The 15176-nt window shown below is 41.6% G+C and overlaps 1 protein-coding gene across 1 annotated transcript; it reads left to right on the forward strand.

The window, feature by feature from the left end:
• The first annotated feature begins 3592 nt into the window (after positions 1-3592).
• Positions 3593-5790, forward strand: LOC121766112. The gene is made up of 5 exons (XM_042162488.1): positions 3593-3916; positions 4045-4176; positions 4426-4748; positions 4790-5191; positions 5274-5790. Exons 1-5 carry the CDS (start codon positions 3593-3595, stop codon positions 5788-5790), a joined length of 1698 nt encoding a protein of 565 aa, XP_042018422.1.
• Positions 5791-15176: the final 9386 nt, after the last annotated feature.

Here is a 15176-nt window from a genome sequence, read left to right on the forward strand (position 1 = left end):
CATTTTTTATACTACTTGGCACTACTAAATCAACATGAATTTCTTCATAGTTTTTTTCATCTTACTTGTATCGAACTTAAAAAGTAATTTAAAATATGTAAACATTTTACGGTTGCCCGCGTATAATAAGATTTTTGCCGAAAATATCTTATTTGGGCTGGTTGGAAATAACAGACAAAAAATAATGTTTGTGATATTTTAAACTAATTTTAAAGTTTATGCAGAATACCAAAAATTGGGCAAAGTTGATTATTTTAGTATCAATTTCCCATTTAAAAAGTGTTGTATGATAATAAATATCAATGAAATAATAGCAAAACATTATTTTCCATTAAAGTGATGATGATATGCTATAATTCCTATGGCCAAATTATTTAATAGTATTATTTGGTCATGATTGATATTCATAAATGATCTATTTTTCGTATTTATTATAGTAATTTTGTTTTTCTAGCATTACCCTCTCTAACTTTAATACAATGGTATTTATTTATTAAATTATGAATATATAAGGCCATATATGACCGATAACTTTTCCCGAATTATTAATCGATTCATTTAGTCCCCTAATTTCATGTTGACTGTCCAGTTTGGAGACTAAAATTTTTTGGATTACAACACAATTAGAATGGTTATTTACCTCTCTTGCGTTGCTACATACAAATTCGATCCATCGTGTTATTTAAGTAAGTTTATAATGTTTAGATCATCTTCAACCTTTTATATGAAACTAATTCATTTTAATGTGAATCTAATGTAATATCATATTAAAATACTGATTTTACTCCAATCATTTATATCAAACTCAAATTTATTTACCGCAAATATCACATCAACTATTTACACGAAATTCAAACAATATTCTTTTTCCACTACATTTTTATTACTTTCGCTCTCAAGCTTTTTTTATCTCTGTGGTTCCCTTCTCAAATGCTCATAAACCTTATCAACATAATGTGGAGGAAGAGGTTTCAATTTATATCTTCTCTTTTCCAATAAATAGGTGTACTCATAGGTGATGTTATTTTTGACGGCATGGTTGTCACACTCCCATGGCTTCCCAAGGAGCACGTGACAAACATTCAGTGGATCCATAGCGCAAAGAATGTCACAATCTATAGTATCAATATGAAGAGGTACTGATACATCCACATCCACGGGTGTCGAGCCTCAAAAGTCACTATTATGCTATGAGTCGTGGATAGAGTGGGGCTCAAGAAGAAGGAAAGGCCATGACAAAGAGCTAAGATGTAGTTGGAGATGGATTCAAACAGTAATTGTCCTATTGAGATGGCATCCTGATACGGTCGTCCATGCAGCAGAGGAGCCGGCCGACGCAGAGGAGCCAACGGATGCTCCGGGAACTCCTGCGCAGCCACATCGGAAGAAAGAGGAGGCAGCAGCGACGAGGACGTTGAGGCCACGGGATCGAATCAAGCCGCCGCGGAAGTACACGACTTAAGTCACGTAGGCAGCGGCTAAGTCGATTAGGAGTCTTTTTCTTTTTATGTTTTGTTTACTTTATTTTTGGGATTATTATTGTTAATTTATTTATAATTGAGTCGGGTGAATTATAAGCCCCGTTCGGATTTTCTTAATTGGTTCTTTCCCGAACGTATTAGGATTCGGTCGAACCAACCCTAGGGTTTTTTAGTATAAATAGAGTCTCTATGTCATCAATTATCTATCTATGAAATCAATTATTTGGCTCACATAAATGGTGCATCAAGAAATCCTCCATTAGGCTGCCGACGAGTAAACTCGCGCCCAGCCACCCCCCTTTCGCTGTTCTCGTCGCCGACCCTACGTTTGGGCGCCCGACAACGACGGCAATTGTTTCTTGATTACGTGTGGGATTCAACGTTAAGGAGGACGATCCTTAACAACTGGTGCCTTTATTGCATACTCACCATGACTGGATCGGATGAACGTATACCGCCGACGGGGCTCCTCACCGGAGGCAACGCCCAGGTGGTGATCGTCGGCACTTCGCGCCGCGCGTCCACAAGCGCATCACCTTGCGATGACTAGCCGCGATTTCCGCAACGCGATTTCCAGGCGGTCGGCGAGTCACCGCAAGACGTGGCAGGAACAGCCGCGATTTCCTCCACAGGTTTGGAGAAGATCTTGGCTCGATTTGATAGAATGGAGCTCATGATGGAGAGGTTGGAGGCGCCGCGAGTTCCCGAGCCGGACCCCCTACTTCTCTGACGATATTGACAACGACGGATATCGCTCCCCTCGCGACGCTTGGGCGGGAGCCGAGGATGTCCTCCGGCCTTTCTCCCTCGGTCAGCGAGACCGTGGTGGAGATATCCGTCGCCAACGAGGCGCTGCCCGCGCGTTACATAGGCGCGACGACCGCTATCCACGGCTCGAGATTGATAATACGCCATACCGCGATCGACCCAAGGCTCGGCCCCGCACGTGTTGGGACAGACCGCGGGATCGTGCTCTGGGGGACGTCGACACAGGTTTTCGGGGGTACTGTCAACCTACGTCTTAGGACTCACCCCGGAAACGGCAAGATTACGGGACACACAGGCCTGAGAGACTGAACGAGCTTTCCATGAAAGCGCCCCCCTTCGACGGATCAGATGCGACAAATTGGATTTCTAGGGTCGATTATTACTTTGACCACCTGGGGATGCCCGATTCGGAATGCCTACATTATGTGGTCATGTTTTTTCGGCCGCAGGCTGCTGAATGGATATTCAATTATCGTGAGAATAACCCAGTAGTAACGTGGAGGGAATTTTTGGAGGACGTGCATCATAGGTTTGACCCGCAAAGTTTCCGCAATTAATTACATTGGGCCGCTCTCCAAATTGGTGCAGACGAGTTCGGTAGCAGAGTATCACGACGCTTTTGAACGATATCTTAATCGGGTGAAAGGGCTGTCTGAGGAGGCGTTGATCCCGATTTTCATCACGGGCCTTAAAGAACCTATCCAGGAGAAGGCGGAATTGCAAGAGCTGCGTAATTTGACAGAGGCAATGGCGCTAGCTTTACGGCTGGCGGCGTCGCACGAGGAACGCCAACCCTAGGCGGGGCGTGGGAGATGGAGCAACCGTGACACATGGGTGCCAGGGGTCAGTCAGCCCCAACCAGGCGGCCAGGCCGACACTGTGGCCAGGGAGACCACGAAGCCGGTTTTTCGACCGATTTGAGTCTCGAACGCAGAAAAGGCGGAATGCTCCCGGAAGGGTTTATGCTACCACTGTCCGGAAAAATGGACACTGGGCCATGTGTGTAAACAGAAAATCTTGTCGAATGTGGGCGAGGATGATGGGGAAGATAATCTGGACAGGTCAGACTGCAGTGAGGAGAGCGAGACGATTATCACAGCAGACCTGTCTCATCTTCACGCCATGGCAGGGGGTGCTAAGGGGCGCCCATTTAATGTTGTCGGGACAATCGGAACGACCACTGTTAGTATACTTATTGACACCGGAAGCACGCATGATTTCCTGCATCCACGGGTAGCGAAGCAATTACAGTTGTCACTGACCCCATTCAACATTTTCGCGTGTACGTGGGTAATGGTGCTTCGTTGGTCTGCTCGCACATCGCACGTCGAACCAAGCTGTCAATGCAAGGAATCGATTTCCTCATCGATTTGCACATTATAGAAATTCATGGCCCGAATATTGTGTTGGGAATGGAATGGCTAGAATCGTTGGGTAAGATCTCCGCCGATTTTGTTGGGAAGACATTAGAGTTCAGACGGAACGGGATCACGCTGGCGTTGCACAGCGTCCAACCATCACCGCGCCTGATTTCCTTGCGGTCCTTGGCAATGCTTGCGTCCCATTCATCTACCCATGACTTTTACGAGATTATACCGGTCGTCACGAAGAATGGGGAGACCGGGACAATGTCTGAAGAAGTCTTTCCGTCCAATACACAGTCGGAGGTACGGCGGGTGTTAGATTAGTTCAGGCAGGTCTTCTCTATGTCGACCGGCATGCTGCCGAGATGCCAGTTCGATCACCGCATCCATATGCTCCCTAACTCTAAACCCGTTAATGTGCGGCCGTACAGGTACCCCTACTTTCAGAAGAACGAGATCAAGCGGAAAGTCCGCGACATGCTCGAGCAGGGGCTTATTCAGCGGAGCCACAGCCCTTTCTCTTCTCCGGTCCTCCTTATTTGGAAGAAGGATGGCACATTCAGGTTCTGCATCGATTATAGAGCCCTTAACTTGGCCACAGTACCGGATCACTTTCCTATCCCAACCGCGGATGAGCTTTTGATGAACTCGGCAGAGCAAAATTCTTCACAAAATTGGATTTGCGTTCGGGCTACCACCAGATCCGCATGCATGACGCAGATGTATTTAAAACGGCCTTCAGGTCACACGATGGTCATTTCGAATTCTTGGTTATGCCTTTTGGCCTCACTAATGCCCCTTCTACATTTCAGGCTGCCATGAATAGTATTTTTCAGCCTTTGCTGCGGAAGTGTGTGATCGTCTTCTTCGACGATATTCTTGTCTATAGCCCGACGCTAGAAGAACACTGTTCTCATTTGGCAGAAGTGCTACAGCTACTGCAGTCACACCAGTTCTTCGTTAAGATGTCCAAGTGTTTGTTATGCGACACGACAGTAGAATATCTGGGTCATCTGGTATCGGATGGAGTGCTTAAGGCTAACCCAGCAAAAATTGTGGCTATGACCGCATGGCCCCAGCCTATATCGGTTAAGCAGCTACGGGGGTTCTTGGGATTGATGGGATATTATCGTAGGTTCGTGGCTAATTACACCATGATTGTCGTTCCGCTCACAGATCTACTAAAAAGGAGGCATTTGCTTGGTCCCCGGCGGCAGAAACGGCATTCGCTGATCTCAAGCAAGCTATGACGTCAGCACCTGTTCTGAGTCTGCCGGATTTCGACAAACCATTTTGTATAGAGACAGACGCTTCCGACATCGGCATCGGGGCGGTGCTAATCCAGGATAAGCACCCGATCGTCTATTTCAGTAAGAAGTTGGGTCCAGGTCGCCGCGTTGCCTCGACTTATCACAAAGAACTGTATGCAATAGTAGAGGTTGTGCATAAATGGCGCTGGGATGATAGTGACGACACCACCGTCGCCGGTGACCTGGCGACGACGGCAGTCCCACCTACCAGGGCCGACGACTTCCTTCCGTCAGAGGGGCGGCTTTCTTCGCGACAGTCGCCCAACCGGTACTGAAATTGTTAGAGGCGCTGCGCGAGGAAACTGCCACGTTACCCGACCTTCGTGAATTGGTCAACCAAATTGCGGCAGGCACAGCACCACCGCATCTATCCTTCACCGACGGCCTGGTTTATTTCAAGTCCGGATCCTACTCAGTACTCACTCCAAGCTTAAACACCCTCTCTTGACGGAACACCACTACACGCCCATTGCTTGCCACCCCGACCATGAAAGGACTTTTCGCCTGCTGTCGGTAGGATTCTATTGGCCTCATATGCGCAAGGATGTGAGGAAGTTTGTCGAGGCCTGCGCAGTGTGTCAGTCGACCAAGTATTCCACGCAAAAGCCTGCAGGGTTGCTGCAACCACTATCGATCCCATCTCAGGTTTGGGAAGACGTATCCATGGACTTCATTACGGGTCTTCCCCCATCGAGAGGTTATACCACGATCATGGTAGTGGTGGATCGCCTCTCCAAGTATGCGCACTTTGCCCCGCTGCCTACAAAGTTTGATGCCTTACGCGTGGCACATTTATTCATCAACACGGTGGTTCGGCACCATGGCTTTCCGAAGACATTGGTTTCTGATAGGGACTCAGTTTTTTGAATGCAATGTGGGAAGAAATGCCGCGCCTAAGCGGCACCAAACTCCATTTTTCCACGGCTTATCACCCCCAAAGTGATGGCCAGATGGAAGTCCGAAACCGAGGTTTGGAGCAATATCTGCGCGCGTTCGCTGCCGATCGCCCTTCCAAGTGGTGTAATCTGTTGGCATGGGTTGAACTGTCCCTAAATTGTTTCCACCACGCTGCATTGGGCACCTCACCCTTCAAAGCACTATATGGCCGCGAACCACTACCCTTGGTGGCATCACCACCATCGGCCTCCACTCTTCCGATGGTGGCTGATCTGATACGATAGCGAGGGACGCTCCTTCGTGAGCTGCGTGACAACTTACAACGCGCTCAGCAGAGAATGAGGGATTCCGCCAATAAGCACCGTCGCCATGTGGAGTTCGAAGTGGGTGACTTGGTGTGGCTGAAACTTCAGCCTTACCGACAGCATTCGGTTGCCAGACCTCTGTCGGCCAAGCTGGCCAGACGATATTACGGTCCGTTTGAGGTCTTGGCTCGAGTAGGGCCAGTGGCGTATCGCCTTCGCCTATCGGAGGGGAGCCGCATCCATGACGTCTTCCACGTCAGCCTCCTTCGTGAATTCGTGGCAGGAGAGGACTCAATCTTGCACGTCCCGCTCCCAACCGACTTTGTAGGTTGCCGCCCAGTCGTGCAACCAGTGGCTTTTGTGGATTCGCAGGTGATGTGGCATGACGGCGAAGCGATGGAGCATGTGCTTGTGCGTTGGTCGGACGGCTCAGACTCACCTTCGTGGGAGCCTCTGGACGTCATTCGCAAGCGTTTTCCTAACCTTCCCCTTGAGGTCAAGGAAGTTACACCGGGGGGAGTTGATACATTCGTCCATGCAGTAGAGGAGCCGGCCGACGCAGAGGAGGCGATGGATGCTCCGGGAACTCCTGCGCAGCCACATCGGAAGAAAGAGGAGGCAGCAGCGACGAGGACGTTGAGGCCACGGGATCGAATCAAGCCGCCGCGGAAGTACACGAATTAAGTCACGTGGGCAGCGACTAAGTCGATTAGGAGTCTTTTTCTTTTTATGTTTTGTTTACTTTATTTTTGGGATTATTATTGTTAATTTATTTATAATTGAGTCAGGCGAATTATAAGCCCCGTTCAGGTTTTCTTAGTTGGTTCTTTCTCGAACGTATTAGGATTAGGTCGAACCAACCCTAGGGTTTTTTAGTATAAATAGAGCCTCTATGTCATCAATTATCTATCTATGAAATAAATTATTTGGCTCACATAAATTGTGCATCAAGAAATCCTCCATTAGGCTGCCGACGAGTAAACTCGCGCCCAGCCACCCCCCTTTTGTTGTTCTCGTCGTCGACCCAACGTTTGGGCGCCCGACAACGACAGCAATTGTTTCTTGATTACGTGTGGGATTCAATGTTAAGGATGATGATCCTTAACACATCCAAACACTTAACTAAGGCCACAATGTCTTCGTGCATTAGAGAGCATTTACTCCAGAGAGATCGCGCGGCTCGAGTGAAATGAGGGAGGAAAAACGTCCGGTCGGGCGTTTTGTATAGTTTTAGTCAATTACTCTAGTGAGTTTACACGGGTCGGGCGAAATGAGGAGTGGGAAACGCCCGGTCAGGCATTTTGCACTGTCTTGGCAATTTTCCCTATTTTGAACACTTATTCTTAGGTTTTCAACCCCAACTATAAATGAGATATTCCAATTGGACTTTGAGAATTAAAATTGTATCTCCTTTGTGAGTGTCCTCCTTTGAGAGGATTTATTCAATTTCTACTTTGTAAGTGGCTTGTTTCTTATCTTTGATTAGATCAAGTAGATCTAGTATACATATGCATCCATGGCTTGTGTATCAATGGACTGGTGGAGTCATAGAGTTATCTAGCATGGTGAAAGTTATCTAGAGTTGCTTCCATCTTTTTAATTGGGGTTTTGAGGTACCAACTCTAATCTTTTATCAATTAATTTTGGATCTAGTTTTTTTTTATAGATCCACCTTATCCTTATTTTTTTTGGTTTAATCTCCTATTTTATCCTATTTCACTTTTATTATATTTGGTAAGTGGATACTATATTCTACTAACTCATCCAACTCAAATTTTATTGGAAAACCAATATGCTTCCTCCATCCCAATTAAGTTGAGACATAACTTTTTGGGCATGGAGATTAAGAAATTGTGTTGAAAAGTAGGAGAGAAGAATAAAGTAGAAAAGATAAAGAGAGAGAGTAAAGTAGATGAAGGAATAAAGTAAGAATGATTAGATGTTTTATTTTTTTGTTAAAATAGGAAATGACCCAATTTAGTTGGAACATCCCTTAGAGGAATACGACTCAACTTAGTTAGGACGAAGAGAGTATAAAAGTAGGCTAATGACCGGTTGAGATGATGAATTTGTTACTGAATGACCAGCTGGGGATAACCCATGGTCGTATGTGCCCAATGTAGGAGCGGTGTTTGAACTTTAGGGTGATGCCCTCTTCTTGTTAAAAAAAATAGGTCCCATCACTAATTTTTTTTATCCATTTTACTTTATAAAATTAAACAATTTCTTAAAATCTGTGACGGTCAGATATGAGACATTTAATCATATAATAGACGGAGGGAGTATATGCTCAAGAATAGTTCGACAAAAATCAAATTTTACTACTCGTAATGATTTTCCATACGAATTTAAGTCTCAAAACACGAAAGCAACCTCTTTTGACAATTTTATTTTTTTTACGGTAGAACTTTCCATACTTTCAAAAATAATGTTCCGTTTTGTTGTAATTTTTCTAAAAGGTTTATGATATCTTTATTATTTTTTTCTAGAAAGTTTGTTATCTTGATATGTATATACGAAGTTAGCTATAATTTTAAAGATATGAACAATCTCTCTCATTTGAAAATCGAATGCGATTTTTCTATTTTCGATAATTAAAGATATAAAAAAAACAGAAGTTATGATGATGTGAAGTGCCTTTTGCCACTTTTGTGTAAGTTTATTAAATATTCACTTATCAATTCTATATATGTGAAGTTATTAGTTATTCACTTGTAAATTTATATATATGTGAATATTTACTTAAATTTTTTGATTTTTTCAATGAATAAGTATTTGAAAGCCATAAATTAAATTTTAAAATCATAAATTTAACTAGGGAGTGTAAGATTTATCTGAGACAAACAAGCTAAAAATTCCATAAAGGCAAATATAAAACAAATTGGAAACATTAAATAAACTGTGTGCGTAATGTATACATAGTTATTTTGTTGAAGAAAGTCAAAATGGGACACCATTGTGTAACCTTAATTTTGAGAATAATTATTGGGTTTTGCTGGTGCTGTCATATTAATTACGCATAGAAGTGATAATTAATGCCACGCTGCGACTATTAATTGTATGATTATGAATTCACCTACCTTATGCTTGCCACCCTCCCGCGTGTAATTAATGATGTTGTTTTTCACATTAAAATTTCAAATAAATCTCTACCGCTATATATTGACATATGGTACAACTACAACTACAAGCCATTTTTCAAAGTTGCTTACAATATTTTAAAAATCGAATCAGCAAACAACTTTATAAAACTATATAGTCATGTTTCAATTTATCGAACTGGTTAAATCAATATTCATGCCAAAATATTATACCATACATTTATTTGTATGTATTTATTATAAATAATATTAAAATTTAACAAAGGATAACATATAGCTAATTATAAAATATGAAACTTAATTAATTACTTTATATATAAATCAACTTTTTTTTAATTTTGTAATTTACTAGAACTCGTGAATTCTTTTATAAAAATTTCAATTTGTTCAATTATTACTACTTCTTATACTATTATTTCCGTACATAAACATATATAGGCGCTTCATATGTATTTGTAAAATTTATAATTAATTTCTACTGATTTTATTGAATCCCATCACTTTTAAGGAATTAAAAATATTGCTAAATAAAGTAGAAATAATAAATTTTCAACCAATTTTATTTCACCAAAAAAATTAATTTCAAACAAGATCGTATTATCTGAGTACTTAAACATATCAGCAAATTATTGAATGAAATGTATTGAAAAAATATTCATATTAGGTGTCGCCTGTGTCATAAACTACGGACAACTTTACAGCTATATTCAATTAACATAAATGGCTCACTCACTTTTCTTTATGATCAGGGCACCTTTACAGCAATGTCAAAATATTTTGCCTGAATTTTGTATATATTGATTGAATATTAATATACTTATTGAATTTTTAATTTATATAGATTATAATATTAAACTTAAAATTAATATACTTAACATAATCATAACATACCATTAACATACTTAAAAGATACAATTAGTCTACGATTAAATTCAAATACAGATTCCATATAAATCAAGATCTTCAGAGCCATGATCAATTAAATTAATTTGATAAAAAATATTTTCAAGATCACTTATAGTATTAACATAGTAATTTTTTTATAATCCCATATAAGCAATAAGATGACCTCTTCATTATTCTTTAAGGGATATATACAAAACTTTATATAGTTTTATTTTATATGTTAACTAAATAGAGAAATAAAATAGAAATAACGATTTTTTAATTTTTTATAATAAATTATTTTGATTGAAACAAACTATAGAGGGAAATGGATATATTCGTAATGAGATAGTATAAAACATAGGTTTTATATAATCATACAACAAAATTTAAAACACTAGGAACATCAGGCCATCCACAACGCTGTTCCTATACCGTTCCTATACCGTTCCTTAAACCACTATTTGAGGGCCCCATTGTACTTTTTTACTCCATTCCTTAACTAAGGAACGGAACCTGCAACCCTCCGTTCCTTAACCGTTCCTTAAATTACTATTCATTCAATTTCATTTTTTTTTATTTCCAACCCAATTCAATTTAAATAAACACACTTTAAAAAATAAACACACTTTATTAAAAAAACACACAACATTAAAAAAAATTACAACTTAAACGTAAAAAAATAAAAAGCACACAATTAAAATCCTAAAAAAAATAAAAGTACACAATTTTAATAATTTCATCCGCCAAAATTTGCCCAAATGTGCTCAATTAGATCATGTTGGAGTTGGGTGTGGGCACTAGAGTCGCGTGTCCTTGCACGAATAGATAACCGTTCTTGTATAGACGGATGCGCTCCACTTCGAGGCGGACTACTTGCGGTTGAGCTTCCGGGGGATTCGTCGTCGAACCAATTTCCCGCCTCGGGTCCTTCGTCTTGGACAATCATGTTGTGCAAGATTATGCACGTATACATGATGTCGACCATGTTTTCCATGAACCACGTACGAGCCGGGGCTTTGATGATGTTGAAGCGCGCTTGGAGAACCCCGAACGCCCTCTCCACATCCTTGCGAACAGCCTCCTGCTTCTGCGCAAAAAGAGTCTGCTTTGGGTTCGCAGACCCACTGCACGTCTTCACGAAGGTAGGCCACTTCGGGTAGATGCCATCGGCGAGATAGTACCCCATTTTATAAAGCCGGTTGTTGGCGACGAAGTTGATGGCCGGCGCTTTACCATCCAAAACTTCGGTCAAGAGGTCGGACTGGTGGAGCACGTTTACGTCGTTGTTCGACCCGGGGACCCCGAAGTACGCGTGCCAGATCCAAAGGCGGTAGTCGGCAACGGCCTCAAGTATAACGGTTGGGTGGGTGCCTTTGTGGCCGCTCGTGTAGGACCCCTTCCACGCCACCGGGCAATTCTTCCATTGCCAGTGCATGCAATCGACGCTGCCGAGCATCCCGGGGAATCCGTGCACTGTTTCGTGAAGGTTGAGCAGGAACTGACAATCGGTCGTGCTTGGCCTTCGGAGAAATTCGTCGGTGAAGGCTGCTCGGACGCCTTGGCAGAATTTGAGCAAGCACATTCGCCCAGTGCTGTCTCCGATGTGGAGGTATTCGTCGAACATGTCGACCGTTTGTCCAGTCGCAAGCTGGCGGATTGCTGCAGTACATTTCTGCAGCGTCGTGTGGCTGGGACGGCCGACCGCGTCGAACCCTTCCTGGAAGAACTCTTCCCGGGCTGCCAAAGTATTCGCGATGTGGAGAAATAACGGTTTCCCCATGCGGAAACGGCGACGGAAGTACGTATCTCCCCAAACCGGGTTATCGCAGAAGTAGTCGCGTACTAACCTTGCGGCGGCTTCCTCCCGGTTACGATGGATGTACGTACGGGAGCGTCGTTGGGGTGGCGCGGCTTCTTCCGCCTCCCGTCGTCGATCTTCTTCAAGTGATTATTCCAATATTTGACGCATTTGTTCATAAGGATCCATTAGTTTGATTAAATTTGGGAGAAGGAAAATATAGTTGATTTGAGATGAAAATTGGGGTGGAAATAGAGAGGAATAGATGTGTGTTTGTGATTGAAATGAGTATAAAATAGAAGTATTTATAGAGTAAATAAATAAAATAAAAATTAAAAAAAAATTAAAAACGGATATAAAAAAACGGTCTCATTACCGTTGCAAAATTTTTTTTTTTTTTTTTATTAAATTCGAATTTTTTTAAAAAAAATTAATTATTGCTTCACCGGACGAAGCCCACTCGCGGGGCAGCGAGTGGGCTGCACGCGTCGAATGGGAGGCCGCCACGTCGCCTCGGCGCGTGGTGGAACGTTCCGTTCCGCGTTCCTCCGGAACGGAACGCGGCACGGCATAGGAACGGCGACGGCACGGAACGGCGACGGAACGCACCCCGCAACGCGTGCCGCCGCGGAACCGTTCCGCCGGAACGGCATAGGAACCGCAACGGCACAGCGTTGCGGGTGCCCTCATATCATTATTTTTAAAAAGGGCAAACTGGGGATTTCGCCTCATCTCAAGTCCAACACGATCACACTCCAAATTCAAACAACCCTGCAAAAGAAAAACATTTAAAATTCATTCACTAGAATAATCCAAATAAATAACAGAAATAAATAATTCCCTTTGCATATTATATTCCCTTCATTTAAAGACTCATTTGGACTCATTATGAATTTTAAGAAATTGCTTAATTTTGTGAGAAAATAAATGGAGAAGGTTAATAGAATGTGAGACTCATTTTTTATATTAATTTTATAAAAGATTATGTAAAAAGTTAGTCAACGTGAGGATCGTATACCAAAATTGAAAAAAGTAAATTGTTCTATAAATCATGAATAACTCAAAATAAAAAATCAGTAGTTCTTTAAATGGTAGACAAAAGGAGTATCATATTAGTATAATATATACACACCTAGAACAATCGGTGTTAGGGCTGATTTGGTACGGGATATTAACCCCACATTTTCGTGGAAGCCTCGCAGCATTCCCCAAATCTATAATCCCACGCATCGATTGAGCGGCCGCCACCAAGCACCGGCATGCCATGCGGCGGTCGGCGGTGGTTCTGGCCGAGGCCGCCACCGCCCTAACCCAGCACAGCACGGCGACGGTATTACGCCGTCGCGCAAATACCCTAGGCACGACCCTAGGTTATTGCGAATACGGTCGCACGATACAACCGCCTCCTACTCGGGTGACAATAATGCAACCATCATAGCCAGGCACACTAGCATCCGCGCATGATTTTTCACCTCCATTTTTTTTAAATATACAACTAGAATTAAAATAAAATATAATGTGAGATTGTTTCAGTAGTGCTATAACAATTTATGCATACATGAATAAATTTATAGGATGTTGTGAGTGAACTCTTCTATAGTATAGTTGGTAGTTGAGGGAAATTTAATTTATTGCGTTTGACTATTGTTTCAATGTGTATAAGGTTACCTTGCGACACGTGTTAATTTTTTGCATGCATGCAAAAGACGATAAAAAAAAGTGCACGTTAATCGAGGTCTATTTTAGGCTACTGCTCATGCCATCCCACTTCTTAATGAAATCATACGGAAAGAAATCATTCTTGAGGACAAATTATTTTAATTTTGTTAAAAATGTGAGGAAATAAGAAGGCTTTTACCCTCTCTTTTTCTTTTAAGTACTTTGGCTTTTCATCTAACGTAATCTATATAATCTATATGGTTTAAGAGGAACTTTAATGCCAAGACTTTTCATATGGTCTCCTCTATTCACGGTACCGTGTATATTATTCACAATAATATGCGTATTATTCACGACACTATACATACTATTCACAACATTATTCACGGGTCTTTTCATTTGCAGAAGCATGCTTCCGGAGTTGGAGTCTTCCGGAAATAGAGCACCAGCATTCTAAAAAAAAGCCTTGTACCTCTCACTTGTGGAGAAAAGACTCTTGTATCTGTAAATGGACATTTAATTTCCATTTGTGTACACGGACAATTATTGGATAACTTGTCGTATTTCTTGCACTTCAAACTCTTCGAGCAAAATACTCTCTCTCTCATAAGTTCTCCCTCCGTCCACCATTTAAAGAGTCATTTTGACTTGACACGAGTTTTAAGAAATTGTTTAACTTTGTGAAGAAAAGTAAAGGGAGACTAAACCAACCTGAAATCATTATATTCCTATTGTGTCAACCCATTAGGGACCCAAATCCAATAAAATTTAGCTCAAACTCATTGACTTCGTGCGTGTTCGTGTCGTATTGAAAATTTTCAAACACCGTTAACTTTTCGATACAATTCGAATTGACGGCACGATAACAAACCGAACTTGATATCACACAATAAAAACTTGATAGCACCCAATAAAATTTGAAATTACCCAATTAAAATATTATCACAATTTAAATCTAAATAATACTACTAAAATTTAAGTAGGATATGGTGTACACTTTTAAATAACTAAAATAATACTTCATCCGTCTCATAATAGATGTCACACTTTCCTTTTTAGTTTGTCCCACAAAAGATGTCACAATTCCTTTTTTAGAAAAAGCTCCCTCTCACATTAATATAAATATACTCCCTCCATCCCATAAAAATATGTCATATTTCCTTTTTCATTCGTCCCATACAAATATTCCATATCCATTTATGGTAACCTTTTTCTTCTTCTCTTTACTTTATTATTTATGGGCCCCACTATCCACTACACAATTTCAACTACTTTTTCTCCTTCTCTCTTACTTTACCAATTATACATTAAAATCCGTGCTCATACCAAATGATCTATTTCTATGGGACGGAGGGAGTATTATTTTTTCTCTACACCTAACACACAAAACAACATCACCTAAAATCTCGTGTCAATCCCCAAGTGTGTCATCTATTATGGGGCGGAGAGAGTAATATTATTTTTTAATGGCTATCCAAACCTCCACGAACTCAACCTGAAACCATTACATGCTTATTAGATCGATCTGATATGGACCCAACACGAATAAGGCTTGTCACAAACTCATTAACTTCCTGCATATTCGGGTCAAATTTTCGTGTCTTG

The sequence above is a fragment of the Salvia splendens genome, chromosome 1 (genome assembly GCF_004379255.2).
Source record: "Salvia splendens isolate huo1 chromosome 1, SspV2, whole genome shotgun sequence".
In the NCBI taxonomy this organism is placed as follows: domain Eukaryota; kingdom Viridiplantae; phylum Streptophyta; class Magnoliopsida; order Lamiales; family Lamiaceae; genus Salvia; species Salvia splendens.